This window comes from Carcharhinus amblyrhynchos, chromosome 12 (assembly GCF_965287045.1).
Source record: "Carcharhinus amblyrhynchos chromosome 12, sCarAmb.v2.hapA, whole genome shotgun sequence".
In the NCBI taxonomy this organism is placed as follows: Eukaryota; Metazoa; Chordata; class Chondrichthyes; order Carcharhiniformes; family Carcharhinidae; genus Carcharhinus; species Carcharhinus amblyrhynchos.
In genome coordinates this window covers 77237086-77260674 of record NC_137335.1, presented here as the reverse complement: position 1 = coordinate 77260674, position 23589 = coordinate 77237086, and the positions used below count along the sequence as shown (strand labels likewise).

Below are 23589 nucleotides of genomic sequence, written 5' to 3'. Positions count from 1 at the left end.
TGCCTCTGCCCTTGGACTTCTCATCCAGTTAGACTGGGATCTGCCTTTTAAATTCAAGTTCTACCAGCTGTCAACATCTTGTACTTGGGCACAAAAATACAGACTGACAGCTTCAAGTGGCAGTACTGAGAGAGAGCTGCATTGCTGGAGGGTTCTGTCTTTCAGATGAGACATTAAATCCTGAATGTGAAAGATCCAACCACAGTATTCTGAGGAGGAACAGGGGAGTTATCCTCAGTGGCCTGGCCAATATTTACTCAACTGATATCGCAACAACAGATAATTTGGTCATTATCATATTGCTATTTGTGGGAGCTTGCTGTGCACAAATTGGCTGCCTTGGTTCATGCATTACAGCACTTCAAGGAAATTCTTCATTGATTGTAAAATCACTTTGAGATGTTTGGTCCTGAGAAGCACTATATAAATGCAAGTATCTCTTTTACTTCTCCATTCAGCAACACATTTTATCTCTAGGCTAAATCATTTTAACATAACCATTTACCCTCATGCCTAATCTCTGTTTGATTTTGTTGTTTTCTTGTTTGATGCAAATTTTTAATTTTAATATTTTCTGCTTCAATTGCAATTGTAGCGTCTCACCTTCACTAGTGTGTCAGAGTATTAGCCGGGTCTCAAAATAATATTATTGGAATGATAAATAAAGTATATACTTCTAGATGTTACTGTGAGATCCCACAATAGGGGGCTGATAATCTCAACTACACCTCACTGCCCACTGTTCCAAACCATCAAAAGTCTATGACTTGTCAAGCTGCTTTGTTTGACACCCAGCAAAGTTAAAGTTTGTTTATTAGTCAAGTAAAGCTTAGATTAACACTGCAATCAAGTTACTGTGAAATTCTCCTAGTCGCCACACTCCAATGCCTGTTCAGGTTAATGTACATAACCAGCTCATCTTTCAAACTGTGGGAGGAAACTGGAGCACCCGGAGGAAACTGGAGCACCCGAAGGAAACCCACACACAGGGAGTATTAAATGAGCAGAATTTCCTTCAGTTATATATTCCTGTGCCAAAGAAAATCCAAACAGTGTGCCTTAATGATTATCACCCAGTGCCTCTGGCATCCATCATTATGAAGTGCTTTGAAAGATCAGTTACTGCATGGATCAGTTCCAGCCTTCCAGATTTCCTGGATCCACTGCAGTTTGCCGATTGCCACAACAGGTCCACAACAGATATCGTCTCCCTGGCCCTACACTCAACCATGGAACACCTGGATAACAATGACACTGACGTCAGACTCCTATTTATTGACTACAGCACAGTCTTCAACAGCATTATCCCTACAAAACTCATCTCCAAACTACGTGGCCTAGGGCATTTGGATCCTAGACTTCCTAACCCACAGACCGCAATCAATAAAGATAGGCAACAACACCTTCTCCTCGATTATCCTCAACACCTGTGCCCTGCAAGGCTGTGTCCTCAACCCCCTACTATACTCTTTATACACCTATGTGTGGCCAAATTCTCCAACTCGATTTTCAACCACTGCAGCGGGTTGGATTTCAAACTACCGAGACAGAGTACAGAAAAGAGAGAATTTGGTGAATTGGTGCGACGACAATAATCCCCCTCTCAATGTCAGTAAAGTGAAGGAGAGAGTCATTGACTTCAGGAGCTGTAGTGGCGGACATGCCCCTGTCTGCATCAAAAAGGATGAAGTGGAAATGGCGAGAGCTTCAAGTATCTAGGTGTCCAGATCACCAACAACCTGTCCTGCTCCCTCCTTGCTGATGCTATGGTTAAGAAGGCCCAACAACGCTTCTACTTTTTCAGGAGACTAAGGAAATTTGGCATGTCTGCTATGACTCTCTCCAACTTTTACATCCAGAAAGAATGCTTTCTATGATGTATCACGGCTTGATACAGTTCCTGCTCTGACCAAGACTGCAAGAAACTTCAAAGAGTTGCCCCATCCATCACGCAACCCAGCATCCCATCCATTGATTTTTTTTTTCACACTCCTGCAGCCTCAGAAAAGCAGCCAGCACTATCAAGAACCCCATGCATCCCGGACATGCTTGCTTTCACCTTCTTTCGTTGGAAAAAAGTTGCAAAAGTTTGAGGTCGTGTATCAACCGATTCAAGAACAGCTCCTCCTGCGCTGCCGTCAGAGCTTCAAATGGATCTACCTTTGTATTAAGTTAATCTTTCTTTGCACCCAAGCTATGACTGTAACACTACATCCTGTGCTCTCTCCTTCCCTTCTCTGAACAGTGTGTTTTCTGTATAATTTTCCAAAAAAAACTTTTCACTGTATACCAATACATGTAACAAAAGATCAAATCAATGGCACTGTCTTTAGACTTGCATTAAACTTTATTCCTATCTTCAATGTGCTCCCCTCACCACCACCACCCACCCACCCCCCCGCACGCATGTGCACACACACACCACTCTCAAAGACTGAACTGGACTGTTGCAACCTCTGTGTCTTAGCTCTGCTTCCAACCCCATATTTATTTCCATTATTAAGTGTGCCCATTTCCACCTCTGTAATGTGGCCATATTTGGCCTTAACTTCTACTCAGCTGCTGTTGAAACCCTTATTCATGCTAATAAATGTTCCAATATTCTCTTGGCCTCCCTGTGACATGAACTTGAACTGAACATTTGACCAGTGAAAGGGATTTCTGTTTGATTGCACAGAGTGCAAATCAAAATCATCTGAGGGTATTTCTTTGAGGTGATCTTTTACCTTTCATTGGTTGAATGCTCTTTTTGGCTTTGGTATGTGTCTGGTATCTTTTACAGCAATATTGTATTACACACAATTTGAGTTGATGCAAAGCTGAAATCAGTTGCGTTGCCAACTACATAGCGTAACTGGAAAAGCGTTTGTGTCAATACATCATTGTTTTGATTAGGTAGGTTAATTTTATCAAAAGGTTGTGATTGCAGTTCATTTGTAAATGAGAATGCCTTGAATTTGTGCTGTGGTGTTTGAGTTCATAATTACAAATTATGCAGGGTACTAGTTATTTTGCTGAATCTGATTTGGGGCAGATAAATACAAAACAACCATTTTCCGTAAGTATTAAGAAATTAGGAATTAAAAGTTGTCTGTTTAATTCTGAGCTGTGCTTTTAAATTGGAGAAGATTAACATATTGTAGTTATATTGGTTTAAATAGAATTCAGGCCCACAGTCCAAAATTTTAACATTAAGAATTATCCAATGTATATTGGAAAAGGAGTTGGTGAAATTAATTGACCTTGTTTTACCTTTAAATGTGGCAATCGTGTATATTGAGATCAATATAATTTATACAAGTTGATCCCTTCACAATATACTTGATCCTGTAAATTGGTGATTCCTAATAAGATGTTTTATGATTTTTTGTGCTGCCTGTGAAAATTATTTTAATATTGCCGTGATCTAGCATTTGATGCCACTCAGATCTTTCTCTGGCCAACAGGAAAGTGCCCATTTTATTTCACAGAATACTAGCTATTGTAGCAGAACTATTAGCTTCACTACTCATTCATTCAAATATTATAATTCCTACCTTTTGTTGTGAATGATCATTGGACTACTGTCCACCACAGCGTATTCCCAGCTCTGAAATGGCCTTTACAGTGCAGACTTGCAGCAATAAGAATCATTTTTATTAACACTGTGCAATCCATTTTGTGTAAGCTGCAATGGAGCATTGGTGTTCCAGAAAGAATGGCTCATGGACACTGGTAATCTAATATAAAAATAATATGTGTTGGAAGCTTTTAGTGGATTAGGTAGCATCTGTGAGAGAGAGACACAGAATTTACCTTTTGGAACTAATCTGATGCAGTTTTTAAGGTTGTGAAAGGGTTTAATATAGGGGAGAGGTAGTAAAGATGTTTCTGCTTGTGGATACCAGAACTAGGGACCATTTAAGATAGTCACTGATAAATCTAATGAGGAATTCGGGAGAAACTTTCTTAAGAGAATGCTTTTAATGGCTAACTTGCAATCAAAGCTGAGATGCATTTTGGGGGAAGCTTGGTGAGGATGAAAGGAATAGAAGAATACAGTAATGGGGTTAGGTGAAGTGAGAAGACGTGTGTGGAGTATGAACCTGTTGGGTTGAATAGCCTGTTTCAGTACTACAAGGATTTTGTAATTCAAATTTTGTGAATGTAAAATCACAGCGTGTGGACTAATGAAGGAATGAATAAAATCTGAGGGACTGTCCACAATTTCACAGGTGTGACATTTCCCTGCTGTTCTCACCAAGTAAGTGTCAAAACCCTTGCTCCCACAACAGCCTATAAATGAAAGATACTGTGAGAGGGCTTGTGTACAGTATGATGGTGGTACTGGCCTGTTGAGCATAATGGTCTGTTTCAGTGCTGTAATTTCGATTTAATTCTATGTAAGCTGTTTGTGCTGATGTGGTTTAGAGAGGAAAGTTGACCAGGATACAACGGATGGTCCATGTGAGATTTTACATCCACTTGAATAGGCAGACTGGGTTTAAGTTAGCAATTCATCTAAAAGAAAATAAATGCCTCTGATAGTGTAGTTCTCTCTTTCAATGTTTAGAACAAAGAAAATTACAGCACAGGAACAGGCCCTTTGCCCCCCCCCCCCCCCCCCCCCCCCCCAAGCCTACATCGACCTGCTGCCTGACTGAACTAAAACCCCATACCCTTCCGGGAACCATATCCCTCTATTCCCATCCTATTCATGTATTTGTCAAGACACTCCCTTAAAAATCACTATTGTTCCTGCTAGTCAGCAGTGAACATAAGAACATAAGAAATAGGAGCAGGAGTAGGCCATCCAGCCCCTCGAGCCTGCCCCGCCATTCAATAAGATCATGGCTGATCTGTCGTGGCTCAGTTCCACTTTCCCGCCCTCTCCCCATAACCCTTAATCCCCTCTCTTATCAAAAACCCATCAACCCACGTCTTAAAAATATTTAGCGAGGCAGCCTCCACCACTTCAACGGGCAGAGAATTCCAGAGATTCACCACCCTTTGAGTGAAGAAGTTCCTCCTCAACTCCGTTCTAAACCGCCCCCCCCTTTATCTTGAGGCTGTGCCCCCTAGTCCTACTATCTTTTTTGAGCGGGAAGAGTCTCTCCACCTCTATCCTATCCATCCCATTCATCATCTTATACGTCTCAATGAGATCTCCCCTCATTCTTCTAAACTCTAACGAGTACAAGCCTAGTTTATTCAGCCTCTCCTCATAGCTCAACCCCCCTCAACTCTGGCATCAGCCTAGTAAACCTCCTCTGCACTCCCTCCAAGGCCAAAATATCTTTGCGCAGGTGCGGCGCCCAAAAATGCACACAGTCCTCCAGCTGCGGCCTCACCAATGCCCTATACAGCTGCAGCAAGACCTCCCTACTTTTATATTCAATCCCCTTCACTATGAAGGCCAGCATCCCATTCGCCTTCCTGACCACCTGCTGCACCTGCAAGCTGGGTTTTTGCGACTCATGCACAAGTGAGGTTTTAACCTACAGCCTTCTGACATCTAAACAAGAGTATTACTGATTGAGGCAATCAATGATTTAAATTATTTTGGTTAACACATTTTTTATGCATTGAGATAAAGCGACAATAGAGTTTTAACCTGTATCATGCCTTCACAACTTAATCTAACCCTGCTGTTTAAATGGCATATTGAACTGTGAAAACTGAATTAACACATCCATTTAATTCTTGACCAGTAACGATTTGCATAGCAATTGTAGCTGTGCTTTCTTTTTTTGTACTGCAAAAGCATCCCCTGACTACTTATAGGGTACCTTTTTCTGCTTTAATTTTTCCTTTCCTTTTTTGGAATTTTACCCCTGCCCTTTATCTCTTTTGGGGATATATTTACTGGGAAGAGATACATTGTGTTCTTTGTCCTGCAGCTGCAAGTAGATTAGTGTGTTACTGTGGTACTTGAGAAGGCGAGTTATAGTCTCTGCCAGGCCGACAGGAAGGGATGTGTCTATTTACTTGCTGCAGAAACACCCAAAGTTAACTCATGCTTCAACATTTCTGACCCAGAATTCTCTTGTTAAAACAGAATTACACGCTGTGGTTCTAATACGTTGCAGGTTGGGTTTAGCAATTTACGTTTGTGTTCTTGATCGCCATGTGAGAAGTTGCTGAATAAAACAGTCGGATGCAGAAATCCTAGCAAGCATTATCCAGCCTGTATTCTCAAACCCATTATACTAATTGTCCCTGCACTTTTTTGATTTCTTAAGAAGGGAAACTCCTTTTGAGATTCAAATATATGTAGTTTCTCAAGTCTCGTTATTAACATTACTAAATGTGTCGAAAGGCCAAAATGACGTTTGATTATTTTCATGTCTGGCTCTTTTTTTCTATGAGGCGGTATCATTATAGGTCGATGATGTCAATGCCATATTTATGTTTTGTGTGTCAACCAACGGCCAGACCATAAAAATGGGACTTAATCTAGGTGTTTGTGCTGCAAACGACTTGGGCTAATGCCAGTAGCACTCCTGCGATTAGAAACAAGCTATTGTGCAGAGAAAACATTGGCAACGGAGAGATGGTGGCATAGATCAGATGATCTACCTGTTTTCCAGGTTAAGGATGGCATGGAGCAAAGAAAAGAATAAGACTTCAGCTGCCTGGTGGGTTGCACATTCTACACAGAAATCACATGTCAAATTTGGTGCTTTTTAAATTTTAAAGAGTGGTATATTGAGGGAGTAAGACTTTTTTCGTTTGATCCTTAGTTATGGTGTGTGTTTGTGTTACGGATGGTAGGACAAGGTTTTGACTTCCGCTGTGTGAGTCTCTAGAAACAGCCCCAGAAACACAATATTGAAACATAGTAACAAGTTTAAACAAATGCAAAACACAGAAATAAAGAATAAAAGAGACGAACGTTTGGATGAAACATGGATCGACAGAGCAGTTCATGTTTTCCAAATACTAATGGCCAGAAGACATCTTTCTTTTTGTGTGTTAGCAGCTTGTGGTCACTGACAAATATTGGAAAATATGATTGAAACTCACCTTTTGCACTCTATTGAAAGCTATCTGTAATTTTGATGTGAGTGGAAGTTGTTGATAAATTACTCATCGCTTTTACCTAAGGTATATGAATATGATGGTGGCAGAACATAGACTCTCACCATCATGTAGACTGAACAAAATTTGCCAATTTTAATCAATGATTGGGATTCTGTGCTAAGGCAGTACTGTGTATTGTGGATCTCCAGAAAGAGCATCAGACAACCTGATGTTGTTAAATGCCTCTAAGGGATATCAGTATGACACCTTTCTCTTCTAGTGATATCATATGATTGGAACATTGAAACAGGAGAAGACCATTCAGCCCTCGAGCCTGTTCCACTATTTCTGATCCAGGCATAGTTCCACTTTGCTTTGAGCAGAGCACAGGCTTACAGCTCTGATGTCTTTAAGCCACTGGCACAGTGGTTAGCACTGCTGCTTCACAACTCCAGGGACTCAGGTTCAATTTTGGCCTTGGGTAATTGTCTGTTTGGAGTTCTCCCCATGTCTGAATGGGTTTCCTCTGGGTGCTCTGGTTTCCTCCCACAATCCAAAGGTGCGCAGGTGAGGTGGATTGACCATGCTAAGTTACTCATTAGTGTCAAGGATGTGTAAGTTAGGTGGATAAGCCATGGTAGATGAGGAGAGGGCTTGGGTGGGATGCTCTTTTGGATAGTTGGTGCAGACTTGATGAGCCTGACGGCCTCTTTCTGCATTCTAAGAATTCTATGGCTTATAACTATGTATAACTGTTCACATGTGCCTAGTCTTAATAATTGAGCACATGCCATATATACCAGATCCCTAATGTGTGATTGGTGCCTTGTATCTTGTACAGTGAAGCCCATGTATCGCAACATGGGGATCAATGATGGTGAGACATGCAGCAGCAAGAATAAGTACAGGTACAACATGGTGGATAGTTTTAGATTATGCTACATGGCATGAGACTGCCCTCAACGCTTTCGTCAGATTGCAGGGGAGTCACTGCATTGGAGTACGTTGAAAATGCAGCATGTTGTCTGCAAAGAAAAGCTTTGGAGACACAATGCTGAGCTCGTGTCCAAATAAAGCTCGTGGAGGGAACCGAGTGTAGGGTGTCGAAATTTGCTGATGACACCAAGATTGGTGGAACGGCAAATTGTGCGGAGGGTGTGGAGAGTCTGCAGAAGGATCTAGATAGGCTGGGCGAATGGGCCAGGAAATGGCAAATGGAATTTAATGTTGGCAAGTGCGAGGTGGTCCACTTTGGTAGGAATAATGGTAGGAAGGACTGTTACTTACATGGCGAAAAACTGCAGCAGGCGACGGTGCAGAGGGACCTCGGGGTCCTTGTGCATGAGTCGCAAAAACCCAGCTTGCAGGTGGTCAGGAAGGCGAATGGGATGCTGGCCTTCATAGCGAGGGGGATTGAATATAAAAGTAGGGAGGTCTTGCTGCGGCTGTATAGGGCATTGGTGAGGCTGCAGCTGGAGTACTGTGTGCAGTTTTCAGTGCCGTACTTATGCAAGGATATTTTGGCCTTGGAGGGAATGCAGAGGAGGATTACTAGGCTGATGCCGGAGTTGAGGGGGTTGAGCTATGAGGAGAGGCTGAATAAACTAGGCTTGTACTCGTTAGAGTTTAGAAGAATGAGGGGAGATCTCATTGAGACGTATAAGATGATGAATGGGATGGATAGGATAGAGGTGGAGAGGCTCTTCCCGCTCAGAAAGGATAGTAGGACTAGGGGGCACAGCCTCAAGATAAAGGGGGGGCGGTTTAGAACGGAGTTGAGGAGGAACTTCTTCACTCAAAGGGTGGTGAATCTCTGGAACTCTCTGCCCGTTGAAGTGGTGGAGGCTACCTCGCTAAATATTTTTAAGACGCGGGTTGATGGGTTTTTGATAAGAGAGGGGATTAAGGGTTATGGGGAGAGGGCGGGAACGTGGAACTGAGCCGCAACAGATCAGCCATGATCTTATTGAATGGCGGGGCAGGCTCGAAGGGCTAGATGGCCTACTCCTGCTCCTATTTCTTATGTTCTAAAGAGCTGGTTAGCATACAGATCCCTGTGGTGAGATTGTAGCTCATAGCCTGTCAATTCAGTGAATGGGACAGTGCATTGAGAGGATCAGCACTGGATTAATTTGGTTGTGAAAAACATTTGACCAAGGTGTGAGTCACGTTGACAGCAAGCACAACCAAAAAAAGTCAAAAATTGTATCAGAAGATTGTAATAATATCGGATGGCTTCTAGAGTTGCTGAACAATATAGTGAATAAAAAAAGCAAAGACACCATTACTCTGTAGTGAGTTTCTGCCACAACTTGTCTTCATAGGTGGAGTTTTGGAAAAGTGTGTGAAAGTAGCTGTAATGGCACTCATTCTGTGTTTGGTTATGCATGGGAGTGCCAAAAGTTTCAATCCATTTCACAAAATAATGACAGTGAAAACTGATAGTTTCATCGTCATTGCACCTGCAAAGTCCAGACCAATTGTCTAACACGCTATCAGACTTGTCTGTTCAGTGCATTTGCACAGCTCCATTGATGTTGCTAAGGTGCTGTAACTCCTTTTGAAATCATGTTGACTGTTGAAGCTCTGCTGTAATGAACTAAAACCTTTTGAAATCTAAGGGTTTTCATCTGAAACTAAATTTCGTTTGGCCAACGTTGCAGAAACGCAAATCTATAGATCAAACCAGTTATTCTTGTTAATTAGAAACAAGTGGCTTTGAGGTAAAGGTGCATTATGCACAATTGATCAAATGAATTTACTGAGTGATAGTAACTGGCAACTGCTTCTGTGTTCTATCACTTCCCTCGCTACCATAATAAAGGCGTTATCTTGCGTAAAATAAATGGTAAGCGTTATTTAATGTGGTATTAACCTGATAATGGACTAAAAAATTCCCAAATTTCTGATTTTAATGAGTTGTATTCTTTGTTTGAAAATTGCATTTTGTATCAGTCATACCCAAAAGTAACTGAATTTGTTCTTACATTGCAGATATTAGTGTGTGTTAATTTGTGTATTTTCAACCAAGTGTACTTTTGAAGCTACGCAGTTTAATATGTTGTTAAAAATCTTAATTAAATACTTTGTCACAAGTTGAACTGTTGTGTGCTCTACATATTTTGCAGCTTCAATGCAAGTGAAGTTTTGCCAGTGGTCTTCTTTCATTGTAACTTTTTTAAAGCAATTAATTTTTAAACAGTAACAATTTAACCTTGCTTAAGGGGAATGCGAAGGGGTTTTATGTTCTGTACAAATTATGCTCAAGTTAGACGAGTAGTAGCTCAATTTAGAGTATTAGTGCTCTAACCACTACAAAAGTCTGAAATAAGAATATGTCTTCTGTCCATCAAACTCCTTCCATCCAGAGTGTGTGATTGTTCTAGGATGGACTACACTCACCTGTTGCAGTTTTTATATTAGCTTATTGGGATTGGGGTTGCTGGGGAAGTGGAAGGGTCTCATTCAATTAGTGATAAATCTGAATTAAGAGTCTGTTTGCTAAAGCTTGCAAATGTGTTTTTACTAGTCATCAAGGCCCCTGCTGTATTGGATTTGCTGAGCTTACTTCAGGATTGCTGTCAGTTGCATGAGGGAAAAAAAACGAGAAACAAAATCTAAAAACAACTTTTCGAGAATGTTATCTGTCCAGAATAAATAACAGGCAGCACTGTTAATATCTGTACAACTCCTGACCTACTTAAAACTACTTTAATAGTATGATTTTGAATGACAATCTTAGCTGCACTTTTAAATCCCTATGGCAAACATAGCTCTTTGTAGTGAACCTACTGGTTATTATCAAACAATTGATTGCAAAAAGAATGCATATACTGATTACAGGATACCCTAATGGCAAAAAAGATAGTAGGTATAAATCTTCCATTGAGAAATAAAAAAATACAACATCATAGCAGATAAAACAAATTTTGTCTTATTTCCCCCCACCCATACACTCAGCTAGCCCTTTTGAGAGGGTGGCAATACAAGTTCAACAACTGGAGCATTGCTAACTTGGGTGTAGTATTTTCCATGAGCCATCAGCTATATTTTTGAATATAATTAGATCCATTTTTCTTTTGTCAATTCACCGTCTCCACCCTTAATTGCATTTGCCTTCTGCTCCATATGTTATATTTTAGCTTGTATGCTGTAGAATGAAAGTATTTGTATAGTATCTTTAAGTATATCCCATGTTCTTTTCAGCCTATAATTTAACTTTAAACTGTTTATTTGCAGGCAAACGCAGCAACGGTTTACACAAAGTAATGAGATACATCCATCAAAACAGTTGGATAGACCTTGAAAGACGGTGCATCTGATGTCTTTAGCATGTTATGAATTGTACTAATGTTATTCCTTTCAGTTCTCCCCCAGGAAAGAACTGAATTGTTAGCCAACATTATGTTTTAAAGTCCTGGATTTGGAACTTAAAACCCACAAATGTGCATTTAGAATTGAGTACTTCTACTCCAAGCTTAGACTAGTGTTTTTAATTCTTTCACAAGATGTGGGCATATATTGCCCTTCAGAAGATGGCAGTGGATTGCCTTCTTGAACCATTGCTGTCAATGTGGTGTGGATGCACCTAAAGCCCTGTTAAGATGGGAGCTCTAGAGACAAGAAAAAACACCAATATAGTTCCAAGTCAGGCTGCTGTGCAGTTTGGAGGGGAACATGCATATGGTGGTGTGTGTCTGCTGTTCACGGGTTTGGAAGATAATGTCAAAGGAGCCTTGGTATGTTGCTGCTATACATTTTGTTGAAGCTAGACATTGCTGATGATGTGGAGATGCCAGCGTTGGACTGGGGTGGGCATAGTAAGATGTCTGTCAACACCAGACTGAAGTCCAACAGGTTTATTTGGTGGCGTGAGCTTTCAGAGTGCTGCTCCTTCATCAGGTGAGTGTCCGTTCACCTGATGAAGGAGCATCACTCCAAAAACTTGTGCTTGATACTATCTAGGACATAACAGCTCACTTGATTGGCATCTCCTTCACCAGTTACGCACGGCCTCAGCAATGTCTCACAACACCAGGTTAAAGTTCAACAGGTTCATTTGATAGCACGAGTTTTTGGATCGCTGACAGTGCAGGACAACTCAATTCCTAACCCTCATTACAACCTTGGTCCAAATGTAGACAAAAGAGTTGAAATCAAGAGCTGAGGTGAGAGTGACTGCCCTTGACATCAAGGTGCTCTAGCAAAATTGGAATCAATCGAAATCAGAGGGAGAACTCTCCACTAGTTGGAGACATACCTGGTACAAAGGAATATGGTTGTGATTGTTGGGAAGTCAGTCATCATTGCTGCAGGCGTTCCTCAGGTTACTGTCCTAGGTCCGACCACCTTCAGCTGCTTCCTCCATCATGAGGTCAGAAGTGGGGATTTTTTATAAATGGTTATATGATGTTCAGCACCATTTGAGGATCCTCAGATACTGAAGCAATCCATGCCAATGTGCTGCAAGACCTGGAAAACATTCAGGTTTGGGCTGACAAGTAGCAAGTAGCAGGTGCCAGGCAATGACCATTGATCAGAAATTTAACTGGACCAACCATATACTGTGGCTACAGTAGGTGAGGGACTGGAAATTCTGCAGAGACTAACTCACTCTCGGTTCTCCAAAGCCTGCCACCACCAAAGAGGCCCATGTCAGGAGTATGATGGAATATTCTGTACTTATCTGGATGAATGCAACTCCATCCACAATAACATGAAAGCTGTGATCCTGACCAATGGATCTACCATAGACCCAATCCATGTTGGGACTGGGGTCAAGCAAGGCTATGTCATCAGACCAAGGCACTTCTCAATCTTCCTTGCTGCACTGCTCCATTTCACCCTCCGCAAGCTTCCTCACAGGAATGGGGCTAAACTATGGGAACATATTCAACTTTCGCAGGCCAGATCTAAGGTCTTCCCATCCTCTGGTCATTGAACTACAGTATGTGGATGATACTTGTCTATACACATTCAGAGAATAAGCTCCAAACCTTCATCAGCAACTTCACCAAGGCATACAAGATACTGGGCCTCGCACTAAACAAGGTAAGACAAAAGGTCCTTCCCAACCTGTCCTCCACTCCATCAAAATCCATGACAAGGCCTTGGACCACCTTCTGTGCTTTGGGAACCTACTGTCAACAAGGGCAGACATTGACAGTGAGGTTTAACACTGCCACAGTGTGCCAGTACAGTCTTCAGTTGCCTGAGAAGGTTTTGAGGGTTAGAACCTCAGACTTGGCACCGGCACCAAGCTTATGGTCTATAAAACAGCAATGATACTCACCCCCCTACATGGCTCAGAGATGTGGACCATGTACAGCAGGCACCACAAAACTCTGGAGAAGTACCACTAGCACTGCTTCCGTAAGATCATGAATCCCATTGGCAGGATAGGCACACCAACATCAGTGTTCTTGCTCAGGCCGACGTCCCCAGCGTTGAAGCATTGATCACACTCGATCAGTTCTGCCGGGCAGGCCATGTTGTCTGCATGCCTGACATGAGACCCCATGTTCTATTTGAAGCTTCGATATGGCAAGCAAGCACTGTGAGGACAGAGCTCTTCAAGGACATCCTCAAAGTCCTTTTGAAAAAAGCAATGTCCCCATCAACACTTGCTCATCCCGAGCCCAAGATCACCCAAAGTGAAGGAAAAGCATCTAGGAAGGAGCTGAACATCTCGAGTTTCATTGCCAAGAGTAAGCTGAAGCCAAGCTTCGACAGCAAAAGGAGCATGTGGCAACTCAGACACCCCATCCACCCACTGTTTTTCAACCACTGTCTGCTCCACCTCTGACAGTGTGTAGGTCATGTATTGGACTCCTCAGTCACCTGAACTCATTTTCAGTGTGGAAGAAAGTCGCCCTCGATTGTCGAAGAAGAAATATTCCTGCGATTTTTTTTTTGTTTTTAAAGTCTTCCAATCAGTTTTTTGGTTTATGGAATTTGGTCATAACTTACATGAAAGTGAATGCAAGGTACTTTGCAGTCACTATCTTTAATGACGTGGAATGATGGCCATAATATCAAAACATCAAAGTTGCAGTTCTTTGGAATGAGGAGGAGGAGGAGAAGTAAAAGCCCTCCTAATTTACTTATTTGGCAAATACAAACATGTTTGAAAGGAAGATCAAATGACAATAAAAAGGGACTGGAAATAAGATTGCAACTTTTTAGATCTTTTGTCTTCATTACAGAATGAGAAGTATATGGTACTTTTGTTAAAGTGTATATGGATGAGTGTAACAGATTAAGTGTATTTAATTTTTCAGCCACTTAATGGAAAAGAAGTGGGATTAATAGAAGACAAAATATTTCTGCATGCAAGAGTTGAGAATTGTTAAATTTGTAGCTTTCTTGAATGTCCGTTTGACCCAGTGATTCAAAGAGGATTCCAAAGCTTCCAATACATTATTTGAAAACTATTGGATTCTCACATTATCTTGACTAATGTTCTGCTTTTGTCCAATATCAATTTTACCTGATGATTAACCTCATTTCTATTTGTTAGAATTTCTATCCATGAAAGTAGTCAATGCATTTTGGGGTGGCACAGTGGTTAGCACTGCTGCCTCACAGCACCAGGGCCATCTGAATTTGCAGTTCAGTCAACCAAAAGACCACAGTGTTTTCAAGTTACAGAAACATACCGCTAGTAGAAATTGCACAAACCGTGGCATCTTTTATTCATAGGATCATAGAATCCTACAGTGCAGAAGGAGGTCATTCGACCCATCGAGTCTGCACTGACTACAATCCCACACAGGTCCTATCCCCATCACTTCATACATTTACCCTAGCTAGTCCCCCTGACACTAAGGGTCAATTTGACATGGCAAATCCACGTAACCCACACATCTTTGGACTATAGGAGGAAACCAGAGCATCCGGAGGAAATCCACGCAGACACGGGAAGAATGTATAAACTCCACACAGACAATTACCCATGCCAGGAATCGAACCTGGGTCCTTAATGCTGTGAGGCAGCAGTGCTAACCACTGTGCCACCATGCCACAATTGGCTGCAATATTAAGTATAATTTTTATTAAGAAAGCAATTAAAGTTGAGGGTATCATTTCAATAAATGAATTGTATGTTGAAGCTCTTGTCACTAGGTTTATTAAATGCAAGTGATAATTGAATTTGCAGTCTTCCTCCATTTCATGAGGTTATTCATTAATATATTCTTTTAACACAAGCACTTTTGTGCCAGAAGATTCTATGAAACTGTTCTTTCTACAAAATCCTGCCAGTGTCCTTTTATGTATGTGAAAATGCAAATGCTGTACATTTACCAGTTAAAAATTCCTTTTAGATGAGATCAGTATAGCAGTTTTAAATGAAAGCCATGTGAAATTTTTAAAAGCCTTTTTTTTGTGATTTGTAAATCAGATTTCAGTGCTGTGTTTATCTGAAATTGGATGTTGGGCGTATCTTGAAAATTATCTGTCATTCCAGCTCTGATCTGAAGTTAATAATTCCTCTCTATTGACTTTTTTAACTTTATTTTTGCCAGGCATACCGTATTTATAAAAACTATTGAAGAAAATTGATGGTCCCAGCCTGGGCTGCAGAAGAAGATTCTCATGGATGAAGGAGGAGCACTTACAACTGGACTTGGTACAACCGAGAAAAATTGCTGCAACAAGAGCGTGGAAAAGACCAATGCAATTAGTCATCTTTCCTCCTTAATTTCAGATGAAAATGAAAATCGGATTCGTGAGGCACAGACACCAGCATGTACTAACGATAGAATGGGAGGATTTGAGTGGAGCAAGCAAGATTTAATCAATAACAATGAAGACACCCATGACAAAACTGACTCTGAGATCACACAAAATAAGTGTGCAGGAGTCAATTGTGATGCTGAATCTGAGATTTTGAACAGCATTTCTAACCTTAGTGCGGAAAAGCCATTAGGGTTAAAAGCAGTTAGGAATTGGGATTCAGAAATGGAAAGAAAATTGAAAATCGCCTCTTCTGGTAAACTTCCAGTTTGAATTTTTAGCTTCCTAATTAAGCATTAAAAAAAGAGAACTTGAAACTGAGAAGCCTGCAAGTAACAAGCTTAGGGCAAAATAATGGTTCAGTCTATTATTGCTGTATTCATCTAATAGATTTAATTACCATTTTTATCTCCCTATTCTCACCTCAAACGTTTGAGGAGAGTTCCACCTTTTAACTGTCAATTTGTATCGTCATGTTGATATTGATCTTGTTTGAGTCTGAAACAGCGAATCCATACAAATGATTGAATAGCGGAACATATCTTCTAATTGCAGTGTAACCTTTACCATTGTACCAACTGGGTCAGTAAACAATATTGTAGAGCTCTTACTGACCATGTTTTCACCACACTTGCCGACTTGCCATCCCCACCACCTCACAAAGTTACACAACCAATGTTAAAATTTTAAATCACCATATGTAGCAAGTTGCGTTCTTCATCTTCTTAAAGGGAGTAAAGTTTGCCTGGTGACCAAGGTGTTTAAGGCAGTGTATGTCAAAGTTATTCAAACCAAAATATCTGCTGGGTCGTCGGCCACACTGAGTCAGCAGGTTGTTTGTTCAAGTCCCACTCCAGGGTCGCAGCACAGAAATCAAGGCTTACAGTCTAGTGCAGTACCGTACAGCAGAAGTACTTCACTGTTGGAGGTGTTGTCTTTTGGATAAGATGTTTGAACGGAATTCTGTCTGCCCTTTTCAGGTAGAAACAAAATATCCCAAGGCACTGTTTCAAAGAAGCGTAGGGATGTTATCCCTGGTGCTCTGACCGATGTTTATCCCTCAGTCATACACTTAAAAAAAAAGCCGGTCATTATCACATTGTATCACAAGTTCGCTGTTGCATTTCTTACAATATAGCAGTGACTTCACTTCAAAAGTACTTGATTTACTTGACGTGCTTTGCAACTACACTTATAAAGGTGCTAAAATCTAAGTCTCTTTTATATTAATTTGTCTCAATTATTGTTGAGTTCTATGTTCCAACTCTTGGTTTCTATCTGCATTGTGGATCTGAACTAAGTATAGGAGCTCATTCAGGTTTTATGCTCTCAGCAGTTTAATAACTTACGCACATTGAATGAAGTTTGAGTATTTGGATGAATTAGCCCCTTGAAAATATAATCCAGCAAAGAACAGGAAACAATACACTGGTTATTTGAAGTGGGGTAAAAAGATTAGTTCAGAGAAAGGACAAGTAAAGTATGGAGTACATGTTGAGATCGCTCTTTAACAAAAAACTGGCATTTATGTAATGCTTTTGCAGTGATCAAATCATAGAATCCCTATGGGCAGAAGGAGGCTATTTAGTCCATTGAGTCTGCACCAACTGTCTGACGGAGCATCTTACCCAAGCTCTACATCCCACTAATCCCCTAACCTGTACATCTTGGGACAGTACAGGGCAATTTGCCATGGCCAATCAACCTAACCTGCATATATTTGGACGATGGGAGGAAACTGGAACACCCAGATGAAAGCAGGCACAGGGAGTACATGCAAACTCCACACAAACAAGTCACCCAAGCCTAGAATTGAACCCAGGTCCCTGGTGCTGTGAGGCAGCAGTGCTAATCACCATGCTGTATTGAGGGAACTTTAATTCTCTGCCACACATGCACTCCAAGGTGCTTTACAGGAGTGTTAATGGAAGTTTTCACTGAGTCATATTTATAATGTTAAGGCAGGTGATTAAAAGATGGTGAAAGAGATAGGTACAATGAAAAAGCTTTTAGAGATGAAGAGAGTTAGAAATAAATTTCAGAACTTAGGCTGCTGGCAGCTGAAGGAGAAATGGTTGAAATTTGGGATAAGCAGATGGCCAGAATTGGAGGAATGCTGAAATCTTTGAGGGTTGTGGAGCTGGAGATGCTGCAGAGCTTTGGATGATTGAAGTCCTGCAGAGGCCTGAGAACAAAGATTAAAACAGCAGTATTGCTCAACTGAACCATCGTAGGTCCGTGAGAACAGGGGTGATGTTTGAACAGGACTAGGTGCAATATGATTTGATTTATTATTGTCACACATTAGTATACAGTAAAAAGTATTGTTTCTTGCGTGCTATACAGACAAAGCATGCTGTTAATAGAGAAGGAAACGAGAGTGCAGAATGTGGTGTTACGGTCATAGCCAGGGTGTAGAAAAAGATCAACTTATTTGAGGTAGGTCCATTCAAAAGTCTGCCAGCAGGGAAGAAGCTGTTCTTGAGTCAGTTGGTATGCTACCACAGATTTTTGTATGTTTTACCCAATGGAGAAAGATGGAAGAATGCATATTTGAGATATGTGGGGTCCTTGATTAAATTGGCTGCTTTACCGAGGCAGCAGGAAGTGTAGACAGTGTCAATGGATGGAGGCTGGTTTGCGTGATGAGCTGGGCTTCATTCACAACTCTTTTGTAGTTTCTTGTGGTCTTGGGCAGAACAGGAGCCAAACCAAGCTGTGATACAACCAGAAAGAATGCATTCTGTGGTGCATCTGTAAAAGTTGATGAGAGTCATAATGGACATGCCACATTTCCTTAGCCTCCTGAGAAAGTAGAAGTGTTGGTGGGATTTCTTAACTACAGCATTGTCATGGAGGGACCAGGATGGGTGGTTGGTGATCTGGACACCTAGATATTTGAAGCTTTCGACCATTTCCATTTTGTACCCATTGATGTTAAGAAGGGCATGTCCTCCATTGTGTTTCTTGAAGTCAGTGACTGTCTTTATTTTGTTGACACTGAGGGAGAGATTATTGTCATCACACCATATCACCAGATTCTCTGTCTCGTTTCTGTACTTTGTCTCGTCATTGTTTGTTTGAGATCTGACCCACTACGGTGGTGTCATCAAACTTGAAAATTGAGTTGGAGGGAAATTTGGCCATACAGTCATAGGTGTATAAGGAGTATAGTTTGGGGACACAGCCTTGTGAGGCAACAGTGTTGTTGCCCATCTTTACTGATTGCAGTCTGCAGGTAAGGAAGTCTAGGATTCAGCCACGGAGTTTGGAGATGAGTTTTGTTGGAATATTGGTGTTGAAGGCTGAGTTGTAGTCAATTAATTAGAGCTGACGTGGGTGTCTTTGTTATCCAGGTGTTCTAGGGCTGAGTGGAGGGCCAGTAAGATGGCTTCTACTGTGGACCTGTTTGCAGTGAGAGGTGACCCATAGGGGATCCAGGCAATCTGGGAGGCCAGAATGATTCATGCTGTGGTTTGAAGTACTTCATAATGATGGATGTCAAACCCACTGGGCGATAGTCATTAAGGCAGTCTACCTGGTTTTTGTTTGGTACTGGGGTGATGGTTGTCGTCTTGAAGCAGAGAGGACCTCAGATTGTTGTAAAGAGAGATTAAAGATGTCTGAGTACCCCCGTTAGCTGGTCCATGCAGGATTTGAGTGCTCGTTTGGGTACCCCATCTGGGCCAGTCACTTTCTGTGGGTTAACTTTCAAGAAGGCTGCTGTGACTTCTGTGATGGTGACCTTGGCTGAGGCTTCCACGGTGGAGGGCGTGCTGTCGCTGATCTCTAACTCAAAATGGGCATAGAATGCACTGAGCTTATCTAGAAAGGGTGCATTGGTGCTGGTGATTCTACATGCCTTCATCTTGTAGCCTGTTATATATTGCAAACCTTACCATAGTTGGGCGTGGGGGTGGGACACGGTGGGGAGTCCATGTGGCTAGCCTGGAACTCTAGCCGGTCCAGTACTGTTTTTTGGCATCTTTGGATCTCGGCGATCATATTTGGATTTGTTTGTATAGGTCAGGGTCACTTGACTTGAATGCTTCAGACCTGGACTTCAGCAAGCAGTGGATATCCTCATTTATCCATGGTTTCTGGTTGGAAAGCACATGGATTTGCTTCTTTGGCACACAAGTACACAATTTTATGAAGATGGTGGATGTGAGGCCAGCTAGGATTGTTTTGCAATAGTGAAGTCTAGAGGTAAGAACAGCACGGATGAGGTTTTCAATAGGAAATGAGGTAATTTTAAAGGTGGAATTGAGCAGTCTGAGTGATGCAATTATGTAGTTGGAAGTTCATCCTAAGTCAAATAAAACACCCAGTTTGTGAATAGTGTGGTTCAGCCTGAGACAGTTGCTAGTCTTGATCTTTTTTTTAAAGACAGTTCATTTAAAACCTGAACCCTAGACCCAAAAGCAAAGACTGTGCCAATGCAACATACCACGCAGTTTGGTTTAATTTTTAATGCGTGCTGTTTTTCCTTTGGTTGAAACTTCTGTGTTTTCATTTATCAGAATTATATAATTTATGTCAAATAGACTTCTTGTGGGTTTACAGGGACCTCAGAGGAAGCCACAGCAGATTCTCCAGCATGCTTATCTAAGTCACTGAACACGGTTGTATATGACAGTCAGCAAGTCGACAGGAAAGGACTTCTTCAGACTCTGCTCAACTGCATCCAGAGAGAAACTGAGTTCAGTGATTCCAGCAGCCTGCCACACTATCTTCATCAGGTACAACAAATTCTATTTTTCTCCCCACTACCATCTCATTCAAGTGTAGCAAGAGTGGATTTTGAATGGGTATTTTTCTGCATAAGCAAATTAATTAACTAAATTTAAAGTGTTATGTCTTAAACATTTCTTAAAATGAAAAACAAGTCACAGGAAGTATTTTTAGTTCACAGTACTGAATTCATGAAAAGGTATGAATTTGAACAATGCAAGACCCCTTTCCAGAAGAGGAAGAAAAATAAATTCTACTTCAATTATTTTTGCACATTCTAGTTCTTTCTCCAGCTTCAAATGTACAGCTGTGTTTGCATTCCTTATTCACCTGTATGTTATAGCAAGTCCTGGGGGAATAGAAGAAAAGTGGAAGAGGAGGGGATGAAAGGGAGAGAGACACAGACATGCACCCCGAAATCTTGTAACCACAACCCATCATTTCCATTTCACTGAGGGTTATTTTTTGATTAAGAATGGGAAACAATTGAAGCACAATGCATGGGTGATTGGCTTCCCCCAGGTTGTGAGTATTTTAAGCAAACTCTAATAGTTTGGTTGCAGTGAAGTTAATGTGTATCAGAGAACCGATTTCCTCATATTGTCAGCTTGTCTCCGGAACATTCTTGTCCCTCAGTCTGAAGGTTGTACGTTCAAGTGCGCTGCCAAGATTGCTTATTTCTTTAAGTTTTAACATATACTGAAACTGTGCAGCATGAATGAGTGTCATCTTCTGGTTTAGAAGTTCACCCAAACTTTAGCTGTCCTGTTGCTTCAGGCAAACATATGAATTCCCACAGCACTGCTTGAATGTGAGCAAGAAGTTTTTCCGGTATCCTGACCATTACCTCTTCCTCAACCACAAACAGTTTAACTAGCTTATGAACTCACCTTTGTGAGATCTTCTCATGTGCAAACTGACTGCTGCATTTTTCTACATAAATGACACATCTCAAAAATAACTAATTACGTGTGAAGAAATGTGGGATATTCTGAGATTTCATAAGTTTTTTTTTCTGGCAGTACTAATATCATAGAACCCTACAGTGCGGAAAGAGGCCCTTTGGCCCATCGAGCCTGCACCGAACACAATTCCACCCAGGCCCTACCCCCATTCCCTACATATTATACCCACTAATCCCTCAAACCTACACATTCCTGGATACTAAGGGGCAATTCCTTAGCATGGCCAATCAACCTAACCTGCACATCTTTGTACTATGGGAGGAAACCCACGCAGACACAAGGAGAATGTGCAAACTCCAGACAGTGACCTGAGCCGGGAATCGAACTCAGGACCCTGGAGCTGTGAAAGCAGCAGTGCTTAACCACTGTGCTACCATGCTGCCAGCTCTAAATGTCTCTAAACTATGCACCTCTTTTCCACATTGATAACCAGAATTAAAACCTTTCTCTTTGACCAAATTTCTTTTACATTTCCCTTTATCTCTAACAGTTTATTTTATCTACTTATACTTCTTCAAAGAGCCTGGGTTCTTCTGTTAAAGGCCCTTTGCAAAATAATATGTGTTGCCTTTATTGAACACTGACTTTAGACAGTCAAAAGAAAATTTGAAGTCAATCAATGTAATGCACGAATGTTAATGTCGCAACATACAGCGGATGAAAATGAATCTTGCTCTTCTAGGAAGTCTTTTCTCACTAAAGGCGACACTGAACTGTTAGTGTAACAGTTGGAGCAAAATAGGAATTGAACAGAAATTGACCAGAGGTTAGATGCTCCATCATTCAACTAATGTCAGCTGCATGAGTTAACTCTGATCTGGTTGTTTTCAAATCTGAGGGAAATAGTGAACCTTAAATAAAAATGAATTAATCAACCACGTCTTAAGCAAAAGAATCCACCGTTGCTAGTTATTTTTTGGCAGCAACACAGGATATAGTTGGCTGTTTTAGCTTCTTTCCTGGTTTGTGGCCGATTTGGACCCTAGTCTCTGCTCTTGCTGTTAAACAAGAAGAGGAAACATTTTTGCTTCAGCATCAAAGTAAAGCAGTGAATTGTTAATATCTACAAAATGAAACCTGACCAGGTTCAATATTGCAACCTGGATGATTGAAGGAGCAGGATGATATTGTAATCTCTGTCTCCATCTTGTTCTGTGTTTTTTTTTCTTTTTATGCTTTGCTGGATCTGGCTTCATCTTGTTTCTTTATTCCTTCACCTTGCATTCAAATGGTTTTTATGTAGCAATTAGTGCTTCATTTGGATGCAACCTTTGTTTCCTTACTTATAGTCATTACTGTTTCCTTTGGCTGTTGCATCATGATATCTTTAGTTACTTAAACTCTCCTAGTCTCCATGCCATCACAGACCTTCTCCTTCCTGTCCTCTTTCATTTGATTAAACACTAACATTCTATCTATCTTCAGTCTGATAAAATGACCTGAAACATTAATTCTGTTTCTCTCTACAGCTGCTGCTGACCCGCTGTGTTTCTCCAGCTTTTTTTGTCCTTTCAAATTTTTAGCATTCGCAGTATTTTGTTTTTGTATTGGTATTAATTCACTGCCACTTTCAGGGATGGCTAACTTGAAGTAGTTCTGTCCTCCTCTCAGAATTTCATTTGGCTGTTCTACTTTGTCCCTCCTCTTCATTTTCTATTTCCTTTCCCTTGTTTGATCATGTATGTTTAAAAAAAACACTTCAACAGCCACATTTCTTTCATCAACAATTCTCTCCAACTTCAACTTATTCTTTGGTGAATTCCAAATTAATTCCACCCTTTTTATGATTGTGGATATCTCTAAATATCCAAAGCTCCTCAAATTGTTCTCGTCTCATCCTGAGAGGCACTCACAAAGCCACATGCATATTTTCAACCTATTCCTTAAGTAACACCACTTTACTCTATCCCAAACCCATCCTGGTCCAGTTTCATTTAATCCTCCGACTCATTCGGCAAAAAAACATTTTACCTTGTGGAAGATTGCAAGCTTCACCAACTCACGGGTACCAACACCCCTCCAGATCTTATCTTCCCTTCCTTTTGCCTACCATCATCCCACAGCCCCCAGTGAATTCCTTGAACTATCCCCAACTGTATCCCTCCTTCTGGCCTCTTACTGTCTTTAGATATTTTCATTGAGAACTTCCAGC

The 23589-nt window shown here is 41.1% G+C and overlaps 1 protein-coding gene across 2 annotated transcripts in view; it reads left to right on the top strand.

Annotated features, from left to right (window-relative positions):
• Positions 1–23589, top strand: part of cnsta (consortin, connexin sorting protein a) — a 69304-nt gene that overhangs the window by 653 nt on the left and 45062 nt on the right. For both annotated transcript variants that reach the window (XM_080200777.1, XM_080200778.1), the window contains exons 2-3: positions 15528–15994; positions 20305–20480. In XM_080200777.1, coding sequence (XP_080056903.1) covers positions 15598–15994; positions 20305–20480 — 573 coding nt within the window. In that variant the 5' untranslated portion in view covers positions 15528–15597. The remainder of the gene's footprint in view (positions 1–15527; positions 15995–20304; positions 20481–23589) is intronic.